The 25828-nt window shown below is 49.4% G+C and overlaps 1 protein-coding gene across 5 annotated transcripts in view; it reads left to right on the forward strand.

The window, feature by feature from the left end:
- sipa1l3 (signal-induced proliferation-associated 1 like 3) overlaps positions 1-25828 on the forward strand; it is a 55464-nt gene that overhangs the window by 11135 nt on the left and 18501 nt on the right. For 3 of the 5 annotated variants that reach the window (XM_081715645.1, XM_081715644.1, XM_035525334.2), the window contains exons 2-5: positions 19060-20709; positions 22413-22543; positions 24333-24521; positions 24863-25037. In XM_081715645.1, coding sequence (XP_081571771.1) covers positions 19329-20709; positions 22413-22543; positions 24333-24521; positions 24863-25037 — 1876 coding nt within the window. In that variant the 5' untranslated portion in view covers positions 19060-19328. Of the gene's footprint in view, positions 1-2253; positions 2539-13660; positions 13724-19059; positions 20710-22412; positions 22544-24332; positions 24522-24862; positions 25038-25828 lie in introns of all 5 variants that reach the window. The other 2 variants (XM_081715643.1, XM_035525335.2) reach the window with 2 other exon arrangements.

Here is a 25828-nt window from a genome sequence, read left to right on the forward strand (position 1 = left end):
CTGTAACTTTGTAGCTAATGTACCTGCTCTGAAGGCCAGTCGAGTTGAAACATTGCGGTGAAAGCCAAGTGCTTTACCTTGCTATCTGAGGTTATTTCTTTACTTTTAGGATTTGTTAATCTAATTGGAATTATTTGCTTAATCTCATTTTGCTTAATGAGTCTGCCCAAATAGTACATGTTTGTATAATGTATAGGTAATGTAGGTTTTGTATATGCAGATAATGTTTGTTTTATATGCCAGATTCATAGATGTCACACAAAAAAAGACAGGATTGTTGAAAATGTTCAAAGATATGGGTATTGAGAAATTTCTAGGGAAACCTAGTTTGGCAATGTAGCATAAATATAGGTCAGGGGTTAAATGTAATTGCTATGGAAATAAATTGTCATTAAGGATGCAGAACAGAGTCTGTTAAACATTTGCTGAGATATTGGCGTTTCATGGACCAAAAGCATAAAAGCCTGCAATAAGCAAATTCATCTTTTGACCAAGTCTGTCCTTGTTCATATATGGTGTTTCTGACGACTGTTCTGTGGCTGTTTCTAACAATCGTTTTCACATGCTTTATAGAACAGAAATAGCTTTGATCGAAATAATGCAATCTAATTACAATAAAGGCAACTTTTTATTATTATTATGTTTATATCATGAAGTAGTGTCTTTGGGCAGGTGTTGGTTTTAATATTCAGATAAACTGTTAACAGACAATACTGGAGTTATTAATTATATGTCGTTAAAAATGTTTTTGCTTGAGCCTTGTTTAGTTTGAATGAGGAAAAAAAAGAGCGAAGGACTGAGAGGAAAAGCGAGAGAAGAAGTGGCCCCAGCTGCCCAGTAAAAGCAACCACACCACCCGGGATGAAGGAAGCGCGTGCGCGCGCCTGTGTTTGTATGCCACATACGCTGCGGCTTATCCTGCTCCAGCCTCCCCGCAAAAGAGCCCTTTGATGAGCAGACAGGCAGAGCTGGTTTGACAGGACAGGGGAGAGCACGCGCTCGCGCACATGAGCCCAAACGAGCGAGCGCTCGCGCAGGGTTGGTGCGGGAGCGCGCGCGTCAGCGGCTCGGCCATCCGCAGGGCCCTTACCCAGGCCCCTCGGATCCGGGGCCCTCGTCCTCTCCTCGCACTGCATGGCCTGCCTGTGGTGGTCTGGGAGACGGGGAGAGGGAGAGTGCTCCCGGGAGTGCGAACGTGGTACGTTCGTGTGGGCCCGTTTGCCGTTCCCTAGCAATAAACACTTTCCTCCCAGGAGTCTGGAGATGCCTTTCAGCGACTAGTAGACAGGCTGAGTTATTGGTTGTGCGTTCAGAGCCTTTCCCCCTCTCCCTCCCTTTCTTGTGGGGTATCGGATCGGCCGAGGGGACTTCCACGGTACAAACTGCCTTCAGTGACGTCGCCGTGTGGGGAAGGTTGAGCTTAAGGCAACTGATTGTTTTAGGCTCACAAAGGAGAGTTCTTTTAAACAAGTACTCTAGGCTGACTTTGTATCTGATTCTGGTTAGCAAGTTTGTATATTAATTTTTGTTGGCTTAAACGCTTTTGCACTGAATGCAGTGTGCTGGGTTGCTTTTGTGTGCTGGCTGAAGGACTGGTGGTGTTGTGGTCTGACCTCCAACCGTGCCATCTCAAATTACTACTCGGTGCTGGAGAAACCGGGTCAGACGGTTCCTTCTTTCTCTCCATTTCTTTCTGTGGCGTTGTTGTTATCCCTGTTTTTCTCTCTTTCTCTCTCTCTCTCCCCCTTTTCTCCTCTCCCCGCTATCCCGTTGCGCCAAGCCAGCTATGAATAATCAGCAGACATTCATAATTAACACGAGATTAATTTATGAGGGAGACAGGACAGAAGGCAAAACGAATGAAGCACAAAGCAGTTGTCATCATTTTGCACAAGTGTCTTAAAACTGTGCATGAGTGTGAGCGCACGTACCCACTGTGTGTGTACATGCCCGTGCGCATGTCTGTTACATATGTATTATGCTGAAACATCTCAGGATTGGAATATGTTAATTTTGTAGGATTCGCTGCCAGCACATTTGTATCTAATTACACATGACACTAGAGCTTTTGCGCTTGTCCTTGACGCCACTGTTCAGAGTGTAAAAGAGTTGTCAGCACTATAATAGCAATGTAGCAGTGACACAACATATGCAGGGACAGGCACAGAGAGGACTGGCTGACTGTGACTAATGACATTTCTGCAGTAATCATTTTGCTTAGAGCGTAATATCACTCCTTTTGCTCAATTTAAGGTAAAACGCGAAACATTACAGTACAGAGAGAAGGAAAGCTCCATTTCCCACGTCCTGAAAAGGCTCCTTGGCATATCGCCATCATCTTGCGTGATTGGTGCAGGACATCAACAAGCCCTCCGGCCGTGGACGGACCCGTCAGCTGGCACGTTTCTGGACGGAGCAGCCAGGGCCCCCCAGCTGGGTCCGCTTCTGCGGTGCGGCATGCTCCAAGCGCCCTCCTCCGGACCATGCCCCGCGTGCAGAGGCCCAGAGCAGCCCGAAGGAAACATGCCGCACAGACAGGTACCGAAACGCATGTCGGTAGACTGCACCGAGCTGGCGTTCTCCAGCAAACCAAAGGCCTACCGTGTCGTACCTTTTGTGCACTTGATGGGAAACCTCCAGAATGTTCTTCCCCTTTCCCATCAGCTCATTTGTTGTCTTTTTTTTCCCCCAACATTCTGAGCCCAGAGCCTTTGATAACTTTAACTTTGATCTTTATTTGCGGCTGCTAGAGCCTGTTGGGATGGCACTTTTTGGGCTTCAAGGCAACGTCCCCCAAGTTTAAGCAAATGCAGCAAACCCCAGTAACAGTTAGGCCCCCGATTCCCTCCCTGTCAAGACGGAAAAGCCAGAGAACTCGCTGCATTATACCATCCCATTAATGACTTATTAATGCCTTCCATTGTCAGCTGCAGCGTGCTGTCAGTGTGACTGGGTCTCTGTGTAGGCTAGCGTCACTGTGAGGGCCCACTATACACGGAGACAGCCTGGAGTCTGCCTGCACACAGTCAATATTTGCCTTTGTGTTTCTGGCTTCTGGCATGGGAACAAACAGTGAATGGATGAGCGGGTTCGCGAGGGCGGGCGCGGGCGGGGTGTGCTACTTTTTTTTTCTTTTTTTTTTTTAACACCACCCCCCCCCTCCCCCATTTTTGGTTAACAGATTGAAGAAGTATTTTCACTGCAGTTGAACGCTCACCCCGGCCTAGATCAGATTTAACAGAAGCTCATCAAGTGGAGTGTATTACAGCCTGGTCCCAGAAGCCCACCCAAGCCAGCCGCGAGCTGTTGCCCTCCTGGCGGTGGCGCGAGGTGCTTGTGCGTATGATTCAAGAAATGAAACTGCAATGTGGGATTCGTTTCCAGCGCTTGCCGAGGAGCTCTCTCCATCTTTTTAAAGCTCTCATGACTTTCCCAGAAAATTCTTAGTCCTTTCTTCTTCTCTGGTTTTATTTTTTGTTTTTTGTTTTTGTTTTTGTTTTTTGGAAGGCCATTTTAAGAACAGCCAGGCCTCTCCTCCTGATTTCGCCGTTTCGGCGTGGCCGGACGAGGAGGCGCGGACAGCTTGGTCCGAGGCCACCCAGCGCGCCCCCGCTGCTCTCCTCCGTCTCACTCTGTCCATCTGGCTTCTCCTGCACGTGGGGTCAAGGGGGCAGCCGGGGGGTGCTGTGTGAGGGGCGAGCACAGCACAGCTCTCTGAGCACTGCCGAGGCCCCGCCGCCTTACCCCCTGGGGAAATGTAGCTTCCCACACGGGGACAGCGAAGGAAGCCCCTCACTGGAACAGCCGGAAGGAAAGCATGTGGGGCTTTTTCACTTGGAATGTGCGCTAATACAAGGAACAGTCGTTTTAGTAATTTTATTTAGAACGTATCCCAAATTAACGCAACAGGTTAAGACTGTCAATTAAAGCAGAGCACAGTGGCTACTGCAGGTTGGCAGTTGGTTCTAAAGCTGCGTGACCTAGACACACATAAACACACACACACACACACACACGCATTGCCATCTATTTGTTTGGCTCTTTTGAAGGCAGAAGTTCAGTCACATAACTGTCATGAGGAACAGCAGGAGGCTGGTGAACATCCCCACACAATGGAAATTTCTGGGGCTTTTTGTTAAAGAATGACATTTACGAGGGCTTGTGGCAGTATCGTTATAATGGCAAACTAACAATGCGTTGACCCACCTGTCTGTGCTCCAGTGTCTGGTTGTAGAACCCCACAGAACACTGGGTGACGTGTTGTCTCCCTGGCAATCGCAAGCAGACAGAGAGGTAACAGGAATCAGTTCCTATTTCAAACTCAAAGTAAGTGGTCATCTGGCAGTGTGTCAGCTTAACCCGGCCCATGTTTAAGAAAGTGTTGACATACTGGCTGTCCCCTGGTGGTCATATGCATACAGAACAGGAAATCATACTTCTCCATGCGAAACAGAAGGTCAAACTTCTGCATGTGTGGGAACCACTCTGGGTGGCTAGACTACAAATAAGTCATTGTAAAACAAACACACACACACATACGTGCACCTTCATACATGCTCAGCCTGTCTGCAGCCTGACTGTAAGAATAATTCACGTCCAGCAATCACGGGGTCCCGCTGCTGTTCCTGTTCCCTGCTGCGTATGACATTGTTACTCATCACCCTGTGGCTCTGAGCTGGAGCAGGACCTCAAAGGTGAGCGATGTGCAGCTGTCCTTCCTAACCGCCACAGAGGTCTTTGCTAACTAATGTAACGGTAAGGAACAGCCAGAGGCTGGCACAGCCGCCGTGTAGGACCGTAGCAAGGTAGCTGCTGATTGTGCCAATCTTGCGGGCAAGTTTCGAGAGGAAGCATGTGAGAATGTCATACCCTAAGACTCGATGGTCCGTTTTAAACCGCGTAAAGATTAAGCAGCGTTAGATTCGAAGGCAGTCGAAGTTCGCCTCCAGCAACGGTGAGTAGTACTTCTGGAGGTGAAATCTTTCAGCGCGTGTTCCGATAGTGTTTTCTGTTGGCAGCGTCTGGCCCGCACGAGAAATATTAGTGCAACATGCAGGGAATGAATTAAAGTTGCTGATGTGCTGGTGCTGCTGAGCTTTGTGTGGAGCAGCACAAGGGCACTGCCGCCCGTCCTCGAAATAGTTGCGCCGCACATGCACTTTTCTACTCCACTGCCTCCTTCACTCTTTGTGGTCTTCTCGCTCCCCCTCTCTCTCTCGTTCTCTTTCTCCGTCCCATTCCCTCTCTCGTTCCCTCTCTTTGTCCCCTGATCTGTGATGAGGCGGTTTTGGGAGCTGTAGCCAAATACCAGCTGATCCCGAAAACCACAAGGAGAGCTGACCACAGGGTGGGGTGGAGGTCGGTGGCCGCGGGTCAGGGGGTCTGGGGGGGATTAGCTGAGAGCAGGGAGGCTACACAGGAAGGCGGAGTTGGGAGAGGAATGAGTGTGTGTGTGTGTGTGTGTGTGTCTCGGTGGATGTTTTCTCAGTGCTCTCATACATTCTTTTTCATTTACTCTCCCTCTCTCTTCTCCTTTCACTCTTTCTACCAGCTGTGATAATAATGTTTTCAGCAAATTCACCGCCTCAGTTGAATATTGGGCTGTGTGTAATAGGTCTCTGTCCTCACCGCCTCAGTTGAATATTGGGCTGTGTGTAATAGGTCTCTGTCCTCACCGCCCCTCATAGCAGGTGCCGCTGTGTATTAAGACCTTTAAAAAGGTATTTTAAAAACTTTTATATGCTGTCTCCACAATAGTCATCCTAAGAGATTCTCTGATGATTTTAATAGTGTTTGTCACCAGGGACCAGGCTCTGAATTACATGGAAAGGTTTTTGTGCAGGTGGACTATTAAGTAGCATTTTGAACCCATTGAAGTGCTGGACAGGGATGCGTCTTCCGGATGTGAGTGATGAGTGCTCTCCAAGGACATGTGTAGTCCTCACCTTCCCGTATTGGCTGAGTGATGAGGGACAAGGCTCAGAAAGACAGCAACCGTGTTATTTTGAGGGAAAGCCAAACAGCAGCCTATAGAAAACATCGTCTTCAGCTCGTGTTTTTCGAGCTGAGGACCTGTTAATGGGTGGTTGGACGGCTGGACAGACAGACAGGTAGACAGACACAGATGGGTCAATTAATGAATTTATCAACTTTAATTGTTAGTTTAAAAAAAAAAAAAGAAAGAAAAAGCCTGTTAGCCTATTATCCGTATCCCTGGAGATCCCTTTCCCCGTGTTCTTTTCATGCACGATTCTTTGCATGAGCGTGTGACAGTACAGTAACATCTCTTCCCCACCCCTATCACCGCGGCGCCGAGCAGCAGCCGTGTGTTGCCGCTGAGCGTGCGGCAACCTGAAGGTCAGGCCAGCTCGGGTCCGGTGCTGTGCTGGCTGTCTAGGTTTCGTCTCCACCACGGGGAAAGTATAACATGAAGAAGAGCAGAAGGAGGGAGACTTGTATCTTCTACTTTCCCTGTGAACTATTGGCCCCCTCTTGCTCCTTATCTCTTCCCCCATACTTGCCTGCCGAGTTATTATATGAAGCTTTTCATCGTTGCTTAGTGGGTAAGCATGTCAGCAGTGCAGAAAGAACCGTCACGAAACGTATGTGCTGCGCAATTCAAGTCTCACCAACGTACAGTCTTACTGCCGCCCTCCTGCTTAAAGATGCCTAGCCACTTCCCCAGCCTGCCGTGCTCACTGTAGAACTCCCTCTGCCAGGGACGCTCCACCACCCCCCCACCCCCCACCCCCCCGTTAGCTTTCCAGCTCGGCTTGGAGGTCTTCCACGAGCGCCATTTAATCCCAGTTGAACTGCGCTGAAGTTTGCATTCATGTAACCCCACCCCCTCCCGTCCACTGCAGCCTGGAGTGGATTTTCAATTAGTTTTTTTGTTTTGTTTTCGTTTACTTTTTTTCTGCACCCGAACTGTCGCTAATCCTAAGTGAGAGTTTCCCAAAGTAGAGCGAGAGGAGATCGGGGGGTTCTTCTCCCCCAAAGCCCATCTCCGGCTGGGTCTGCAGCGTGATCAGACAGGCCCACTGCCAGCCCAGCCATCAGTGACTTCGGCCCTCATCACGTCGCCAGCGCACTCCGCTTACCAAAAGAGAAAATGGGACTTGGAAGCCCCTGTAGCATTTCTCTCATCCCGCGTACCCATAATGTGAAGAAAATATCCGCTCGGACCCAAACGAAGGCCCCCTTGGAGTCTGCGGGGAGTCCCCTTAGCGAGCACACGCCTTTGTTTTTCCTCCAGCGCTTTGACTGCTTCAACAGCAAAGAGCTGTACAGCTAAACTGGGCTAAAGCTTTGGCTCTGAAGAAATGGGAATGTGCAGAGAGCAGGAGGCGCTTTGATTTCGAGTGCGACTCCAACTCTCCAGCCGTCTAGAATATTCTGCTCCACCATGGGTTCAGAATAATTGTGTGCCCTGTGTTGACAGCTGACTGATTGGCTTCAATTAGTGCGCTCTTCACAATGCGTAACCCTCTTCTGTGCAGGAGGTGTGTGTCTGTGTGAGCTCGCAGGCATCCATTCTGCTGGAACGGGACCAAAACATTTTCAAGTACCAAGAGCAATCAGAGAGGGGAATTTGGTAGGGCTGAGAAGTGCATAAGAAATGGCCACAGGAGATACAGTTGGGACAGAGAAGACTTCCTCACAGGGGAGTGAAGCAGAGCCACGAGTGTGAGGCTGTGAACAAGCAGCGTACATGTCCCAGATTGGACAGGAAGCATTTGTGTTGTCTGGCAGAAGAGTTTGAGGCGGACAGCTGGGGGAGGCAGCCTGGATCGCTGCATTCTTGCTCTGGGTCAAACATGTGCTGGAGGGAGCTTGCCAAACCCGAAAGTATCTGGACAGTCTCAGTAGTCAAACAATGGGCCTGTATCGCCCTGAAGACCGTGAGCACAGCGCCCTGTTAAGACTGAGTAAGCCTGATGCAAATCTCTTTTGGGGTTGTCTAAAGCAATCTCGCTCTTTATCTCTGTACAGTCAGAATTCTTTCCCATTCTGCGAAGTCGCTCTCCAGGTGTGAGGGAAAGTCTGCTATCCAGCAAGGCTGCAATATATATTATTTGTTCCTCAGTGTTCCTCACGTACTGGCATTTGCAGTACTGATACTGCAGAAGGCTACAGTATGCAAATGAGCCCTTTAAGAAATCATGGAATTTTTATGATGTGCCATCATCCTGACCAATATCAGCCATACCAGATGAGTGTTATGTTGGCGTTCTGATGACTCACGGCATGTTCCTGCAAACTTGAGTCATTTTCATCAAAATCTTGGACTTCCACTGCTGTTGTAAATTAAAATGAAATGGAACATATCTACCAGAAGTTGTTCCAGTGTGAGGATATACAGTATGTTTGTCTGTGTTTGTGTGCTTTAGCACCAGCATGTGCGATCAGCAGTCCAGCATCTGGATGTTAATGGAGCAACTTTAGGACCATGGTGAAAGACTGCTTTACTGAATAAGACGTTGCCCATGTAGCTTTGTAACGACTGGGTATGACATTTCTTGTCCGGTAATGATGATCATATTCAGCTACGGGGTTCTGTGGCTGATATCGATGAAGCAATTTTCCTTCCTCCTCGTATCTAAAAACACACATTGCAGTTCAGTTCCTTAAACAAAATGCAGCATTACGCTGGTCATGACACCTTATAAATGAGTGATTTCAGTGCTAGTACTAAATAGCAGATGAAAGTAACAGATACAAAGGCCTAACAGGACACCGACAGGATATGCATATGCCTTCACTGTTTCCAAGTAAAACAGTTATTTAGGTGTTTACACACACAACACACACCAAAATGAACTCTATTATCAGTTCTCTAGTTCTCCCCTGATTCACACTATAATAACCATAATAGTCCAGAGTGCAATAACAGACACAAGCTGCCTTTGACAAAGAAAAACAAACTAATCCAGTGTTTTAAACACAGTGTTTAATCCAGTGTTTAAACACCTGTAGATACCGTGCATGCCCTGAAAGTGGTGTGCCACAATATTTGCTCAAATTCCAAATATCAGACCAGTAATAATATATTGGCTAGCAATATATTATTCACTTTGTCATTTTTTAGTATGTATAGAATAGAAGGTGGAGTTAATTACTATCATTGTTACTGTTTCATAGCCCACTATGTCATGCATTTTATCTCTGGGGAAAAATAAAGCTTGGAAATCCTTGAGATGGTTCCTACAGCAGCAGGTACACTTTTACTTTTAAGTCGATCATTACAAGAAGTAAAAGCTGTCTATGCATCCTGTCTGTCTGTCTTCTCTCACCCCCCTTTAAGCGTGGCATATCCAGGGCTCACCCGTGTGTTACTGCAAGCATATAGTAACTGCAATATGTAGCAGTATAATTACAATATAGTTTATTTGTCCATATCAGAAATCACTAGTGTTCAGTATGAGCACAGTGGCTCTTTATTCTAACAGCTGGAAGTGGCAGAGGAGCAGTCAGTCTTGGAGATGCTGGCTGTTTGGTCTTGACATTTAAATTCTTTAGGAGTGAAGGGTGCGTGCTGGGTCCTGGATCGGAAGGCGTCTCTGGCTTCACACACACCTGTGTTTGAGGTCCTGATGGCCAACAGAGTTCAAAAGAAACAGCAGTGAAGCTACTTGCGGTTTAGGGCTACTAAGATTGAGTCATTGGGCACCTAAGCTTGTAAGTCCATTGTGGTTAACAAAGTGTGTTTTATGTATCATTTTCAGTCTGTGCTGAACTTCACAAACAGGAGTTCAGGTTCTAGAGATGATGGAGAATTATTGTGGGATGATTTATAGCTTCCTAATATTGCTTTATTAGAGAAATAAGCAGATATAATCATCATTAGTATGACACACCACTTTTTATCCTCTGGGAGACAATCAGATACTTTGTGTGTGGCTCTGAAACCCAGTTAGTAGGCTGGTATGGGAGACAATAATCTAATCTGCAACCCAACTGATGCCAGCATCACTGTTAATGTGTATGAGTATGCGTCTTTGTTCATGTCATAGTGAGTTGAACCTACAGTATGGGCTCTGTTAAGTCATGCCTGTGACGTTTTCTTCTCTAAACTCCAGATCATGCAGATAACATTTATTTAAAGGAGCAGAATGGTGTACTGTTTGTGTTTATGTTCTCAGGGGTCAAAGGGAGTGAGTTAAAGGGCTTGTAAAACCTGAGAGGGTGTGCGTGTGTGAGTGGGTGGGAGAGAGGGAGGGAGAAGGAGAGGGAGAGAGAGCGAGAAAGAGAGAGAGAGAGAGACAGACACTGCCTGAGGCAGAAAGGAAGAGCCCTTCTTTTTCCACATTCTCTCTGCTCCCCAAGTATTCTTCTTTCCTCCCTCTGAGGTGGGTGTGGGTGTGTGTGTGTGTGGGTGTGTGTGTGTGTGTGTGTGTGTGTGTGTGTGTGTGTGTGTGTTTCCCCTATTTTTTCCATAATAAGATTTTATTCAAGACCCTACTGTTAGATGTTAGTGCTTATCAGAGAGAAATCAACTACCCTGATTCACTCCCCTTATTTTCCAAAGCAATAGCCCAAATTTGCTGTATGCAGATCAGGGTGTCTCGATCCTGTCTCCTTCCTGTAACTCCAGTACAATCTAAATGTACCCCTATGCACTCATGCACATGCTCAGTGTTATGTCTGCTTGGTGTGTGCTTAGATATAATGTATTGGGAAGCAAAATTCCAAGCTAAGTCACCCCTGCCCAGCCCGGAGGAGCTGTAATATTTTCATTTCACCACTGATCTTCTGAGCTTAGCTGTAATTTCACTGCACTGCCTTCCCCTCAATGCTGCCATATATGAACACTCTTCCTAAAATAGGCTTTTGATGTCTCTGCCAGTTGGGTTTGACTTTCAAGTCTTCTGTTCTACATGACCTGCCTGTCTTTGGGGCACACCATTCTGCACTTCTTGCCCTTTCTTCCAACCCCCTAATAGATGACCACATTGCAGGGATCGTGGGCACTGCAGGGATGTTACCAGGTGGAATGTTACAGAAAAAGAGGTAAGGACAGCAAGATGAAGGAGTGTCAGACAGTGAAGTGAGGAGAGTGAGTTAAAGGAGAGTGTTAGAGAGTGAGGTGAGGAGAGAGAAAGGAGTGTCAGAGTGAGGTAAAGAAGCAATCCCACACATTACACTGTGGCTTCAGCATTTTCAACTACTATCTTGGAAACGTGAAGTCTGATGCAGTTAATGGCCATATCGAGAGTCTCATTCATTAGCTAAAACGCCTGACATCCACAGCCCCAGAAAGCAAGCCACTCACTGTGGCTCTCACAATAGTCACGCAGTGCTGCAGTGTAAATGGATTTGATTCACTGAGCCCCGCTGAAACCTTTTCTGAAGCTTCAGCCGCGCCTCAGCATATTGATGAGAGCCTTACTGTGCTCACATGGAACTGCTAATGATACAGCAACACACACATAGTTACTATAATAAAATAAAATTCTACCATCTCTCTTTTTTTTAAACCTACAGAGCCTTCTTTCTTGTCAGATATGCCAGATGCTTATCTGCACAGATCCTAGTATTCAAGCAAGAAGATCCATTGCAGCGGAGTCCAACAAGAGGTTGGCCGCAACTTTTTAAGCTGCTGAGTCACGGTTCTCTGTGATGAGTTCTCCAAGATAAGGAGATGAGAAACTGTATGAGACAATATGCAGTTCATAAATCTGTCTTCTACGGCAAGCATGGCAAGAAGCCTTTGTTGAAAGAAAAATAACACATCGGAAGGGTTGGAAGGGGAAATGTAGTGAAATGTGGAAAAGTTCCTGCTGTAGTCTGCCAGGGCCCTGGAACCTGGAAGATGCTCTTCCATCACCGTAGGCCGTGACCTACAGCTAAAAAAGAAAGGGTAAAGGTCACAGCCTTGCCCATAGTCCATCTCAGCAGCTGTCGAACGGCTTAACATGATTGGTCACAAAAGAGAAAACATCTTATCCAAACACTCACAGCTGTAATTGCTGCTGAAGTTTTGTCTCATCAAATAAAAGCTCTATGGGGTGATCTCTTGTGCAATTATTTGGTTTTATTTGTAATAATTTATGTATGAGATATGAGAGTGGCCTGCAACCCGCTATATCTACACCTATAAACTGTCTCTAATAAGTACATATTTTAACTAAAGTGGTTGGTGAGTGTATGGAACAAGGATTCTAATTTACTTTGGCAAAGTTGAGCGATGTTCATTCCTCTTCAGTCTTCTGAGAACAATTTTTAATTACCGTATTCCATGGTGCATAATTATGGGCTATCTGAGCCCCGTGTCCTCATGGAGAATTGCTTCAAAATTCAGATTAAGCTCCATGTGGAGCGCACATGGGAGCAGAACTCACTCACAGTCAAGCTCGGCCGATGTGTTGCCATAGAGTCGTGAAACTGCTTCCTTGTGCATCTGTAACGTTAGGCGTGTGAGCCTGACCTCAGAATGCCTGAGCTTCATCTACACATTGGACTGTGGTATTCTGAGTCTGTACTACTGTAACTGCATGAAGCATATTGCAATGCATGGCCATAATGAAGGAATTTCAGACCATAATGGGATCACTGTAGAGGCTTTTAGTCATTATATAGTATATACACACATACACATACATAGTAGACACCTAGCACTTTCATACAAACACATACAAGTACACAAGCACGCACGTGTTAGCATTTAAACCATTCTCTCTCTCTCTCTCTCTCTCTCTCACACACACACACAAATTTTGTCAAGAGAGTGTCTAGTGATTTGAATGGAGCAACTGGAGCTGAATGGATCAGTATTGATGGATGGGGTTGTGTGGGACCACAGCATCTCCGTCTGGTGTGTGTGTGTGTGTGTGTGTGTGTGTGTGTGTATGGTGTGGAGTATGACATCTTCCCTTCCCTCTGGCCTTTTTGTGCATTTATTTGTGTGGGTGGGTGTGTGAGAGAGAGACAGAGACACACGTGCATTATACATTTCCCATTTTCCGGATGTATGAGTTGTAAAGACTGAGCTGTGTGTGTCTGTGTGTGAGAGACCACTGTGAGCCGCATTAGGGCTACGCACAGGCAAGAGCAGCAGCAGTCAGCTCGAAGCCAACAAACTCATTGCAACTCTATTGTCTGAAGAGACAGTGTGGGGATGCCTAAAGGCTCTGTCTGACACACACAAACACACACTCACACGCACAGCGTACCTGCAGTTATTCTGCACGAGGATGTTATATCACACCACTATGTGCTCTGTAAACACAGCGGTGGGTGCTATCACAGCTCAAAGTGGTGTTCTCAAGGCTCACACTGAGCCTCTGAAACATTGTGTCTAAAAGTGTCTGGGACATTTTTCTGCCTGGGTAGGGATCCTGTTGGAAACTCATTCTCCTGCATTTCCTCCCTCCGTTTTCTCTTCTGTGGCTTCACCGTGAGCACTATTGATTTGGTTTCATCATTGTCGAGCTTAATTGTTTGTCTCTCTCTTGCCCTGCCTCTTGTCTTTTCTCCTTCACTCTTTCTTACTCCCTCTCTCTTTAACCCCCCCCGGAGCAGAAATGCAGCCGTGGTCCGTAATAGCAGGCTGATCTGTTTGTCACTCATAAAGGCTAAAGAAGGCTCCAGCTGGTATACATCCATATTTTTTGCACCTACTTTGGTCCTGTTGCTAATGACTTCCTCCTGTCTCTTACAGAGAGCTGTCCCCACCCACACACCTACTCGAACACGCCCACAACCTGCAGTTTGCCTTAGACAGGTAATTTACCTTCAGTTCACCTGACCTTAGTGAACTCATTTACAGGAAATTCATGTAAACCCACAACAAAACCGCTGCAGATGAATAGGGATTTCACCAGTGGTGTCAGTGTCAGCCTGAGTCATCACTAACAGATGTGTACTTTGTGCTGGCATCGTCATTCCATATATTAAGTCATTATTTGTGTGGAGAGCACAAAGAAGCTTTAAAAGTAGAAAGGGGCCCAGTGTAGTTTGAAATCTTCACTTATAGAACTTACAGAACAGAAAGCCTTTCTGTTGTCTTAATTTTGTAATGTCAATATAAAAACAGGCTTGTGATAGGCTAGGATTATTACTGTATTATATATTATGAAGTCAGTATCAGCTGCTACTGTTAACAAAGTTGAGTATGTTAGTCCTTTATAAAAAATCACTTTTATTTATTTATAAATTGTGTGAATTTCCTCCTAACGTAGTACGTAGTGTCCGTAATTTTGGTAGCCCAACTGGAACGTCTTCTTTGAACTCAAACAATCACAAGCCTTTTAACTTTAAAACAAGATGATATCTCTGGGGTGTGGGTACAGGTGCATGTACAGGTGCGGGATACCTTCCACCTAAACAGCGATCTTATGTTCAAGTTCAGTGGTTTCAGATTTACTTGTACTTGTTTAAATGTACCTCGCGTGAATCTGATCTGAGACCAGAACCGGCCAAACAGCTCCTGTAACTGGTTTTAAGTGTTTGTGAGCACATACCACACTCTTGGCAACTCGGACACATACTATCATACGTAAATAAACCAGGTATTTTGGAGGTTTTAATGCCTCGTTTCCTTCTTTGTTTTACTATCTCTCACGTGTCATACATGTACATGTGAAATCATTTCTCTAAGACATAAAACTACATGTGAATTAGCCGATGTGATTATTTTTTTTGTATCATCAGTTCATGCTAGCTAAATAACACAAGCTTTCAAAATGAGCAGCATTTTGGCTTTTGTACGATTTGAGTGGGGCACAAGCCCCGTTAAGTTGGGTTTAGTGACGCTCCTGGCTTTGGGGCAAAGCCTGATCCACTGCATGTACATGGGCAGACCTGTCTGGTGTTATGTTTTATGATTGGTTTGCTTTTTTGGTTTGCTTGATTTTTCTTTTTGTTTTTTTTGTCTGTTTACAATAATTTTCAGCGTGATTTATGGCCCTTCTCACCAACCGAAGGGGCACGAGTCTGAGCCTGCTCTGTGGACGGTCGTGTTTCAGGGAGTCTGGGGGGGGAGCTGGGGTTTCAGGTTCCTACACTTCCTCCTTGTGTTCCCTTCAGCACAGTTCACCCCGAAGAACAGTCGAACAGTCACAGGGTCGTGGTGGTTTTCCGATGACTGCAGAAGGACTATGGGAACGTAAAGTGTCCAGGACACGCAGCTGGGTAGTAAAAGGTGTAGAAAGGCTGAGCTGCTCTGGTGAAGACATGACTGAGCTGACATTTGGAGGGGCAGAGAGACACTAGGACTGTGTGTATAAGGTGTGTGTGTGTGTGTTTTGTCTGCGCATACAGCCCTTTGGCACTTGTATCTATGGTAGAGACTTGTGTTCTTGTTGCTCTCTTTTGGGAGTTATTCTCTCAGGCACATTCACAAAGAAACTACGCCCACACCTGCCCCTTGTTTGTTTAGGTTCCGTTAAGGTTTAGCTGTTGGAGTGTTTAGATTGATGCTTGCTCCACCACGTTCCAGGGAGCTTTGAGGTTTGCCATTGCCGAATATCTACTTTAGCTGAGCGCACCTGGCCAGCATTAGGGGCCGCCAGACGTCCACTTGGTCAACGGCTAATATTTGCATAGTCAACAGCCCAATTCGCCAGCTGTGTTGGTGGAAGGGGCAACAAATTGAGGTTGGGGATCTTATCAGTAACGCACAAGCACAGCCCCACCCAGCCCCGCGATTGCCGAGTGAGGAGGATTATGGGTCTATCCAGCCTGCTTCCACAGGAGGGATGTGCAAAGGTCCCAGAGCACCCCCCCCCCGTCCCCCGTCCTGCCTGACCTTCCCGTCTGTATGGCACAGAAGCCTTCCAGGTTTACACACACACACACACACACACACACACACGTCTCCTTTTGTCACCGTTTCCTTCACTGTAATGATGAACAGAGACAACTGCCACTACCAGGGTCTTTATCTCTGATGCGCCATAATAAAGTGGTAGAAAATCGATGGTGCTGGCAGGCTGGCAGGTTTGTAGGCTGGTGGGCTGGTCTGGGATTGACAGCCCAAGTGCACTCAGTCCCCAGGTTGCCATACGCTGAGTCAACCACTGTAGACTGGGCGTGCTGAGGTGGAGTGGGGGTTAGTAGCCTCCAGCTCCGACTCATCCCCAACCCTCAGCTGTTTATGGTGGCTGACTAGAAAGATCAAAGAAAGCAGGAGAGAAGGAGCAGGCTGAAATGCTGTAATGAAGGTCATTTGTGAGCTGATGGTAAGCACACTCGCACTTGAAGTGGGTTATGGGTAGCAGTGGTTGTTTTTGATGCAAATTTCATGTGTGTGTTTTTAATGATTTTTCAGATGTGTCATTACATTATCATATGAAGTTATCATCTCTTAACTCTAAGCCATCAGGCATGGGTGCGTAGATGCAATTGCGTTGGCGTTCAGTTGTGTGTGTGTGTGTGTGTGTGTGTGGTCACAGTCTGAAGTAGCAGAAGCAGAGGTTCAGCTAATTACTAGGTGAGGAAATGGAGCTTTCTTTAAAGCCTCGTTCAGATGTGAGGCCAAGTGAAGCCCTGCATGCTAGAGTCTTCTCTACTGCACACTCCCAAGTTACTCAAGTAGGCAGACCGCAGGAGAGAGAGGGAGGGAGGGAGCGATTGTGTGTGGGAAAGAGAGTGCAGGAGAAAGGCCCCTTTCTTCCGCTCCGTGCAGCTGTTGCTGTAATCAGGCGCAGGGCCTGCGGCTGATGGGCTGCAGAGTCACGGCCAGGCCCAGAGGGAAGGGAAGGGTGCAGGGCGCCCTAGCCGGCCTTGGCAGAGGACACAGGTCCCAGAACAGCGATAATGCAGCACCTTATCAGCTCCAGGCAGTCCAAAGCACACTACGGACGGCTCGGAGCACCTTCAGCAAAACATGCTTGTGAGACACATGGGGGATGTCATGTTTCCATGTCCCTGTTCATGTCACAGATGAGGTCAGCTGCCGTGGTTCCACTTGCTGATGGCATCCTGTTTAATATTCCGCGTGGGGCGTGGCTTTTTTGAGCGGTCCTGCTGGCTTGGGTAGCATACTGCATTTTGCCAGAGTTGGATGTAGGGCTTTGGTGGAGTAAAGGTTAAGGGCACTGTTTGTGTGTGTGTGTGTGTGTGTATGTGTATGTGTGTGTATGTGTGTGTATGTGTGTGTGTGTGTGTGTGTGTGTGTGTGTGTGTGTGTGTGTGTGTGTGTACACAAGGTGTGTACACGAGGTGTGTCGATTGTGTGTGTGTGCGTGCGAGCGAGCGAATGAGCGAGCGAGCGAGCGCGCATTGAAATGAGTGTACGGATTTGCATCAGGAAGCTGGAGGAGACCCATCCGTCATCAGCTGGCTCTCCGAGCTCATAACCTGCTCCTGAAACCGCACTGCGTTTTTGAAAGATGACTGAAGTGTTCTCTCACTTCCCTCTGTCCCTCCTCATCAGCAGTACAGAAACCCACGCTTTAGCAAAGAGATGGATGGACGGATGTAGATGAAGGGAAGAGAGACGAAAGAGAAAAGAAAAGAAACGAGTTAAACGGAGGGAATAGGCGAAGCTTAACAGGCCTTTTATAGTTCCACACCTGCTGTAGAGCCTGAGCCTGTCTGACTTTCATATTACAGCCCGTCACTGTGATTCACACTCACTGTTCTCTCCTCTCTCTCTCTGTCTGGGTTTCTCTGCAGCCATGCTCTCCTGCATTCCTCCTGTCCTCTGCGTCTGCTCCAGCTTGCGTCTCCGTCTTCGACCCGCCGTCACTTCACCGCCCTCCCCTTGCGTTAAAGGCAAAGCGGGCGAGAAAGACGGCGCGCGTGGAGGCGTCTCTCGCGCTCTCCGTTCTCGCAGCACAAACGATTCCAACATCACATTTGTGAGTCACGTCCTCTCAGCCTATCAGCCGGTGTGAGGCACACCCCGAGGACGTGGGTAATAAAGTCTGCAGGCTGTCCGGCTTCACCGCGCCACATCATTACAGCGGTGTTGTTGTATTTTGCGGCGTTACGGGCCGGGCCTCTAATCCCGCTGTAGATTGGGCCGGGCTGGTGCCAGCCCCACAGGCGATTATCCCTGCCGGCTGAGGCGTGGGCCCTGTCCATCACCGCTTCTCAAGCGGTGCTAAATCAGTCATCACCTCGACAGTCCTTGTCAGCCCGACAGGACGATTGCGGGCTCGCAGGCCTGCATTCCTATGCCGTTGCCCTTGGCAACCGAGTGGGCGTTTGACGAGGGCCCCTGAACGGCCACTGCACCTGTCTGTCAGCAGAACAGCACGCCACGCGGCTAACACCTGTGCAACTGCTGTTATGCTGTTAGTGGTGTGTGTGTGTGTGTGTGTGTGTGTGTGTGTGTGTGTGTTGAGGGAAGAGGAAACGAGATTAGCCTTATAGGTTCCAATATGAACTCGCCCATTTTCTGTAGTGTGTATTCTGGTAGCGTAGCAGGTGGTATTCTCATGGTATTCAACAAACGCAGGTTCATCCATCAGACTGCCAGTGAAGGGAGATTCATTACTCTAGAGGACACGCCCCCCCCCCCCCCCCCCCCAACTCCAGAGTCCAGAGCAGCACGCCTTACACCCTTCCAGCCTGCGCTTGGCACTGCACACACTGATCCTTGGCTTGTGTGCAATTGCTTAGCCATGGAAACCAATTTCACAAAGCCCACCCTTCTTGTGCTGATGTTGCACCCAGAGGCATCCGGCCGCTCTATAGCATCGCTGGGCAGCTCCGCCCAGTAGCCCCAAGTTTGTGGACGTCCACCGTGTTGCTGTTGTCGCTCCTAGACACCCATGTTTCATAACAATAGCGTTTAGAGTTGACCTGGGCAGATGTAGCAGGGCTGCCGTCGCACCAGCCTGTGGAGAAGGCGGCGGCCTGAGCTCGTCATTACGACCAGCTCTGCTGCCAGCGTCTGTCTGTGGATGCTGTCGAAACACCTGAACTCAGTAATTAGGAGGGGGTGTCCACATACTTTTGGCCATACAGTGTATGAAAAGGCTAAAGGAAATGAATGGCACTTCAAAAGACATTACACAGGAACTGCACATGTATGCCTTGGAGAACTGCAGTATTCGTGCCATTGTTTGTGACTGAGTTATCAGTTCTTGTGTGTCTGCTTTACTGCAGGTCTGTGCTGAAAGTGACCTTCCCTGCTTTGCTGCTCCACTGTGATTGGTTGAGGACCATCAGGGGAGGACTGGTCCTGCCCCACCGGAAAGACATGTACATAGGAGGCAGAAGGAGACACCGAAGTGTGGAGCCCCTCCCTGCCACCTCCTCCTCCACCTGCTCCTCCTCCCCCCCTCCCCGTGGCAGTGCTCTGTGCTCGGGATGCACTCTCCCCTACACCCCCTGCCCTCCTCCCTGGTCCTGATACTGCATCGGGCTCCGTGAACATGTACAGAGACACCGGCCCCCTCTCCCAGCCCTTCCCCCCGCTGCACCTCCGCCTGCCGCTTCACAATGGCCACGCCTCCCCGGCTGAGCCCACCCTGTCCCGCATCTCTGTGCCCAAAATGGGTGTCCGGGCTCGCATCGCCGACTGGCCCCCAAGGAGGGAGCAGTCCCGGGAGTCGCTGCTGGAAAACGGGCAGGGCGCGACCTCGGAGAGCGGCAACGGGGAGGAGGGGCTTACTCGCGGCGGCCTGGCCCGCATGCCGCAGCGCCGAAGCAAAGACGCGGAGTTCCGGGAGGGGCGGAGCCTGAGGGATGTCCCGGGCTCCCCTCTGCGGTTCCGAGGACTGGGATTCGGCCCGTTACGCCAGCGTTCCAACAGCGAGATCACACTGAGCGAGCAAGACGACACGGAGGTGGAGGGCCGTCTGTTCCGGGTGTACGGCAGCACGTCGTCCATTGACGTGCAGGCCGTACCGGAGGAGAGCTTCTTCGACATGCTCACCCAGTTCCAGCAGGAGAGGCCGGACCAGCGCAGTGTGGCCCCCGCCAGGCTAGGGGAGCTGCTGCGCGCCCAGAGCTCGCCCGACTCCGCCTCCTCCGGCCCACTCACCCTCACGCCCACCCTGCGCACCGACGACCGGCCCGAGAGCCGCGTGCGCAAGAAGAGTGGCGGCACCGAGTCCTCGCTCGGCACCTCATCGCTCTTCCGGAAGCTCCGCAGCACCCCCCGAGCCGACACGGAGGCCCTGCGGTGCGATGGAGAGGAGGGCCGGACCCTGGACGGCCCCTCGCCCAAGCCATGGGTGTGCGTGCGGAGCTTCACGCACTACGACGCCCAGAGCGTCCTGTTCGACCTGCACGAGGCGGCAGCCCAACGCAGCTACGCCGCCCAGCGCCGCAACACAGCCACGGGCGCCTCCGCTGCCTCCTCGGCCTCCTCGGCCTCCGCCGTTTCCCTGCCTGTTTCCCGGGCCTTGGCCCTGGGCGGGGCCGAGCCCAGCTTCTCTAGCACGGATGACCTGAGCTGCAAGGACCTGGCAGAGGGGAGCGGCGGCGCCGGTCCGGACGCCTTGGAGCAGGCGGGGCTGGTGGCTCCAGGCTCCGCCCAGCAGCACCAGCTCCTGCTCAGCTGCCCCAACTTCCTAAACGAGACAGGCAGCTACGGGGAGCGCAACGTGAGCTTCCTGAGCTCGTGGGCAGAACGGGGAGAGGTGGGAGCTGGCGAGGCCCGCCTGTGGCCCCGGCGCACCAATGCCAGCGTGTCTGTGCTGGAGGTGGGGCTTGAAGAGCAAGCCTCGCGATTGGACAGGCTGCAGCAGCACTGCATAGAGCACGTTGACCTGGGAGCCAGATACTACCGCGAGTACTTCCACGGGAAAGGTAGCATGGATATTCAACACACACACACACACACACACACACACACACACACACACACACACACACACACACACACACACACACACACAGCCCTGCCATAACAAAAGAGTTTTCTTAAGAGTTAGCTATTGCTGTTAGGTGTCTTGTTTGGATAGGTGTAATTTTCATTTCATGTTTTCATTTTTTTTTAATTTCATGAAGACCTCTCATCATTTAGGTCATGATGATGAGTACTTTTTTCCCCTTTCTCTCAAATTTTGTTTTATTAATTATTATTATTTGATTAATTATTTTTACATTTTGGCATTCCCCATGTGTTCAGTTTCATCTTGCTTTCACGGCTTTTGTCTTTTTGCCTCGATGAGCAGCAGTAACTTCCATCACCCTGCAGCCGCCCTCACAGTGACAGTTCAGAGCACACTTCCCATCTGTCTCCCACATGGGCATCCAGCCGAAGGAAACTTCCCCTCTCCCCACCACACGCTCTGAAAATAACTTAATTGTCACTTTTTAGCTCGCATTAGCCGGAGCCCAGTGACGCGCGCCTCTCTGAAAGTCTAATGGTTAGCATTAGAATTCCAGAAATACATCTCCGGCGAGCAGCGTGGCGACAGGGTCCTTCGTCCTCTGAGCCCCGGGCCGTCTGCCGATATCATAAGCACACCAGTTCCCCGTAGCACCAGAGAGCAGCCACTCCCCCAGGCCCTTACATTCAGGATGTGGGCAGGACTGCACCGAGAGTTTGCGTTCAGAAAGGAGTGCTAATTTGCACTGTCATCTCGTACACTACAGCTGGTCATGGTTGCAGCCTACAGGAGATGGTTTTGGTATTGTCTAATCAGCAATCAGTAAATGTATTTACTTAACGAGGGCGGGAGGCCATGCCTCTTTGAGATAACGGAAGTTTCGCCCTGCTAGTAATTTAGTGCTGCTAAGGGAAAAGGTATTGGTGCGTGCGTGCGTGCGTGCGTGCGTGCGTGCGTGCGTGCAAGATCTCATATCTGCCCAGTCCACAGGATTCACTCACCTGCCATTTCCTGCCCTTTCAGTAGTGCTTACAGCACAGCAGAACCCACATCCCCGAGTAGAGTGGCCGGTCCGTAGACGAGGGGAAATGCCATGCCAATGTCATACAGGACACTCGGAAATGAGTCCCTGTTGGTATCACTTTGCCATAATTTGCTGCGGTCGCCCGTGTTGTCTAACAATCTGGAGCAAACGCAGAAAAAAAAGCTGCCTCCGGGAAGGAGTATGTTCTCCGTCTCGCTCCCCCGCCCGCCGCACGCGTGTGCGTACCCAAGGTCACTCAGACGGGGGGTTCTCGTGTTGACATCTTTCTTTCACGCCTTGTGTTGCGTCGGAATGGAACACTCATGGCGTTCAGAGCAGGGAGCTCGTCTGTGTTAACCAGCCGAACATTAAGCGCCGCTGTTCAGCTCAAAGTGACCTTATCAAGTTTAAAGTTGTTCCTAGCTAATCTCGCTCCTTTCTCCTCTCCCATCTTCCCATCGTCTCACACTCTCAGCTGTCTCGCTCCTCTCCCACTCTGGCTCCACGGTCAGCTTTGCTTTCATCCATCCCTCCCCTGTTCTACCATCCTTTGCTCTTTGCAATTCTTATGACAAATAAGGATCATAACAGTAACAGCAGCAGTTGCCAACCATCTCTCTCTCTCTCTTTCTCTCTCTCCCTCTCTACTCTAGAGCACTGGAGCTACTTTGGGACAGACGAGAAGTTGGGGCCAGTGGCTCTGAGTGTACGCAGAGAGAAACTGGAGGACACCAAAGATCTGAAGGACCAGTATCAGTACCGCATCATCTTCCGCACCAGCGAGGTGTGTATGAGAGAAGTGCGCGCGCGCGTGTGCGTCTGTGTGAGGAATAATGTAAGAAGCGATCAGGTTGCATTTTGGCCCTTGCTATACACGCTGGAGTCTAATCTGGGGTGTTGTCCTGCGCAGCTGTTGCTCAGCCCTGTGAGTTCACAGCCATTACTGGGGCTTTACTGGGACTTGTGCCTTGTATCTGTTCTTCTCTTCCCTTCTCTTCTTGAAAATGGAAATTAAATGATTGGTAACTAATATTAGTATCACTGTTACAAGTTTCAGGTTTGGTTTATTTGTCACATACATAGTCATACACAGTATAACTCGTAGTGAAATGGTTGAGAGTGCTCTGTCCAAACTGAGGAGAAAGAAAACAGGGGTGCATAGAGGAATATATATTCTATATATGTACAAAAATATATTAACAATGTATGTACAATATATGTATATTATGTTTATATACACAATGTACAATGTATATGGTTGTGTATATATCTTTGTACACAATGTACAGAATGTACAGATCCATGTACATTGTTAATAGCGTTACTAGCGCTTTTGTGTGGTGCAGTATTCTTGTCATTTGTGGGCTTAATGAAAATGTAGAGTTATTACTTGATATGTTGCTCCCAGTGCTAAAGGATGGAATGTTTAGAATGTTTTCAAGGCGTTTGCATACACTGGATTGGAGCATGTGCACACGCGTGCACTACTGACTCTCGGTTGACCTCAGTCTTAATGTGGAAATGAGGGAAGTCTTGAGTAAGCGTTCAGCTGAATTTTCTTTTCATTTGGCCCAATCAAGTCACAATGAGCCCAGGCAACAGGAAGACTCCTCACAGGAGAGGATTAAAGACAGACAAGGTTGATGGAGGAGCTAACGGAGGAAAGGGGTGTGTGTGTGTGTCTGTGCGTGTGTGAGAGAGAGCGAGAGAGAGAGAGAGAGAGAGAGAGGGAGGAAGAGAACATGCTGAGCTGTATTGTTATGGCCGTTGCTCTGCTTCCTTTAGCCGGCTTGCATGACTGCCTGGGCACATCATGATCACCTTGCCTGAACAATGCAGTGGCTTCAGTTCTGTGTCTCTGTCTCTCACACACACACACACACCCACACCCACCCAAACATCCACACCCTCACACACACACAAAGCCTTTGCCATCAGCTATAGTCTGTCTGAAAGAAACAGCTCCACGCACACTTCCACCCTCCTTTAGCCATTCACTCCCACTGAAACTGCTCTGAATGAAGCAGCAGAAACGCTGGCGCGAACCTCCAGGGTCAGAGGTGAGGCAGAGGGCAGGGCTGTCTGGGTGATCGGGCACGCGTCATCCTCAAGCCTCATCCGTTTGGGGAGCCGTCACAGCCCTGACGCAGGTGCCTCAGGACGGCACGTTAGGAGCCTCTCGCGTTCGGTCACACCATTACACACCCTGGTGGAATACAGCAGCGGATGATTTATGGAGAAGGATGAACTACGGCTCCCACGAGGCTGAGCGCGTGAGAGAGAGCGAGAGAGTGAGTGGGATGTGTCCTGTAGCCTGGCATTAAAGTAGATGTAGTGGGGAAATGGCACCACGCTGTGGATGCTGTGAGCTAAACAGCTGCATCTCACAGCCAGAGAGAGAGAGAGAGCACCGTTCTCACTGCGTCACATGCAGACCTGACATGGTACAGGAGGATTATAGTGAGCTATGTAATATTTTTGTCAATTTGTTGTTTTGTCTTCTCTCTCTCTCTCTCTCTCTCTCTCTCTCTCTCTCTCTCTCTCTCTCTCGCTGCGTCCACATGTCGCTGTAGCTGGTGACCTTGCGCGGTTCAGTGCTGGAGGACGCCGTTCCCTCCACGGCGAGGCATGGCACGGCGAGGGGCCTCCCCCTGAAGGAGGTGGTGGAGTATGTGCTCCCCGAGCTGAGCGTCTCCTGTCTGCGCCTGGCGCTCAACACCCCCAAAGTCACCGAGCAGCTCCTCAAACTGGACGAGCAAGGGGTGAGGCGCGGGACACCGTGCATTTCTCTGGTCTTCTTCTGGCTTGTCCATTCAGAGAATTGAGGGGACATTTCTGTTCAGCAAGCGCTGCCTTTAGCCAACATCATCCATCTAGCTGAGCAGTCCTGCCCGGCTAAACACCTGCCTGTCACGTTTATATTTGAAACTAAAGGGGCTCATACGTATAATGCTAAAAAATGTTAAATCCAAAATGCTTATGGTTTGTATTTCTGTTCTGGAGTTTCATACTGTGGTCTCTTCAATGTTTTGGCTCTGTGTGTGTGTGTGTGTGTGTGTGTGTGTGTGTGTGTGTGTGTGTGTGTGTGTGTGCGCCCCCGTAGTTGAGCCAGAAGCACAAGGTGGGCATCTTGCTGTGTCGGGCAGAGCAAAGTACGGAGGAGGAGATGTATAACAATGAGGAGGCCACGCCTGCCTTCAGCCAGTTCCTGCAGCTGCTGGGGGACACGGTTTGTCTGAAGGGCTTCAGCAAGTACGCTGCCCAGCTCGACACCAAGAGTGAGTGGTGCACACACGCGCACACTCACACACACTCACACACACACACACACACACACACACACACTGCATGTCTGAAGGGCTTCAGCAAGTACGCTGCCCAGCTCGACACCAAGAGTGAGTGGTGCACGCACGCGCACTCACCCTCACCCACACACACTCACACACACACACACACACACACACACTGCATGTCTGAAGGGCTTCGGCAAGTACGCTGCCCAGCTCGACACCAAGAGTGAGTGGTGCACGCACGCGCACTCACCCACACACACACACACACACACACACACTGCATGTCTGAAGGGCTTCGGCAAGTACGCTACCCAGCTCGACACCAAGAGTGAGTGGTGCGCGCACACACACACACACACACACACACACACTCACACACACACATGCGCACACACACACAGACACACACACACACACACACACACACACACACTGCATGTCTAGAGGCCTTCGGCAAGTACGCCGCCTAGGTCAACACCAAGAGTGAGTGGTGCGCGCACACACACACACACACACACACACTGCATGTCTCGAGGGCTTCGGCAAGTACGCCGCCTAGGTCAACACCAAGAGTGAGTGGTGCGCGCACACACACACACACACACACACACACACACACACACACACACTCACACACTGCGTGTCTGAAGGGCCTGTTTATATGTGAATAAATTGTACAATAAGTGCAGATTCACCTGGTGGCTCATTGAAAAATCAGTAATTGACCCTCCTAAAACACCAAGGATGATGTTGCAGCATGCACACACAACACGCAC

Source organism: Electrophorus electricus, chromosome 6, assembly GCF_041902795.1.
Source record: "Electrophorus electricus isolate QZ-2024a chromosome 6, ASM4190279v1, whole genome shotgun sequence".
In the NCBI taxonomy this organism is placed as follows: Eukaryota; Metazoa; Chordata; class Actinopteri; order Gymnotiformes; family Gymnotidae; genus Electrophorus; species Electrophorus electricus.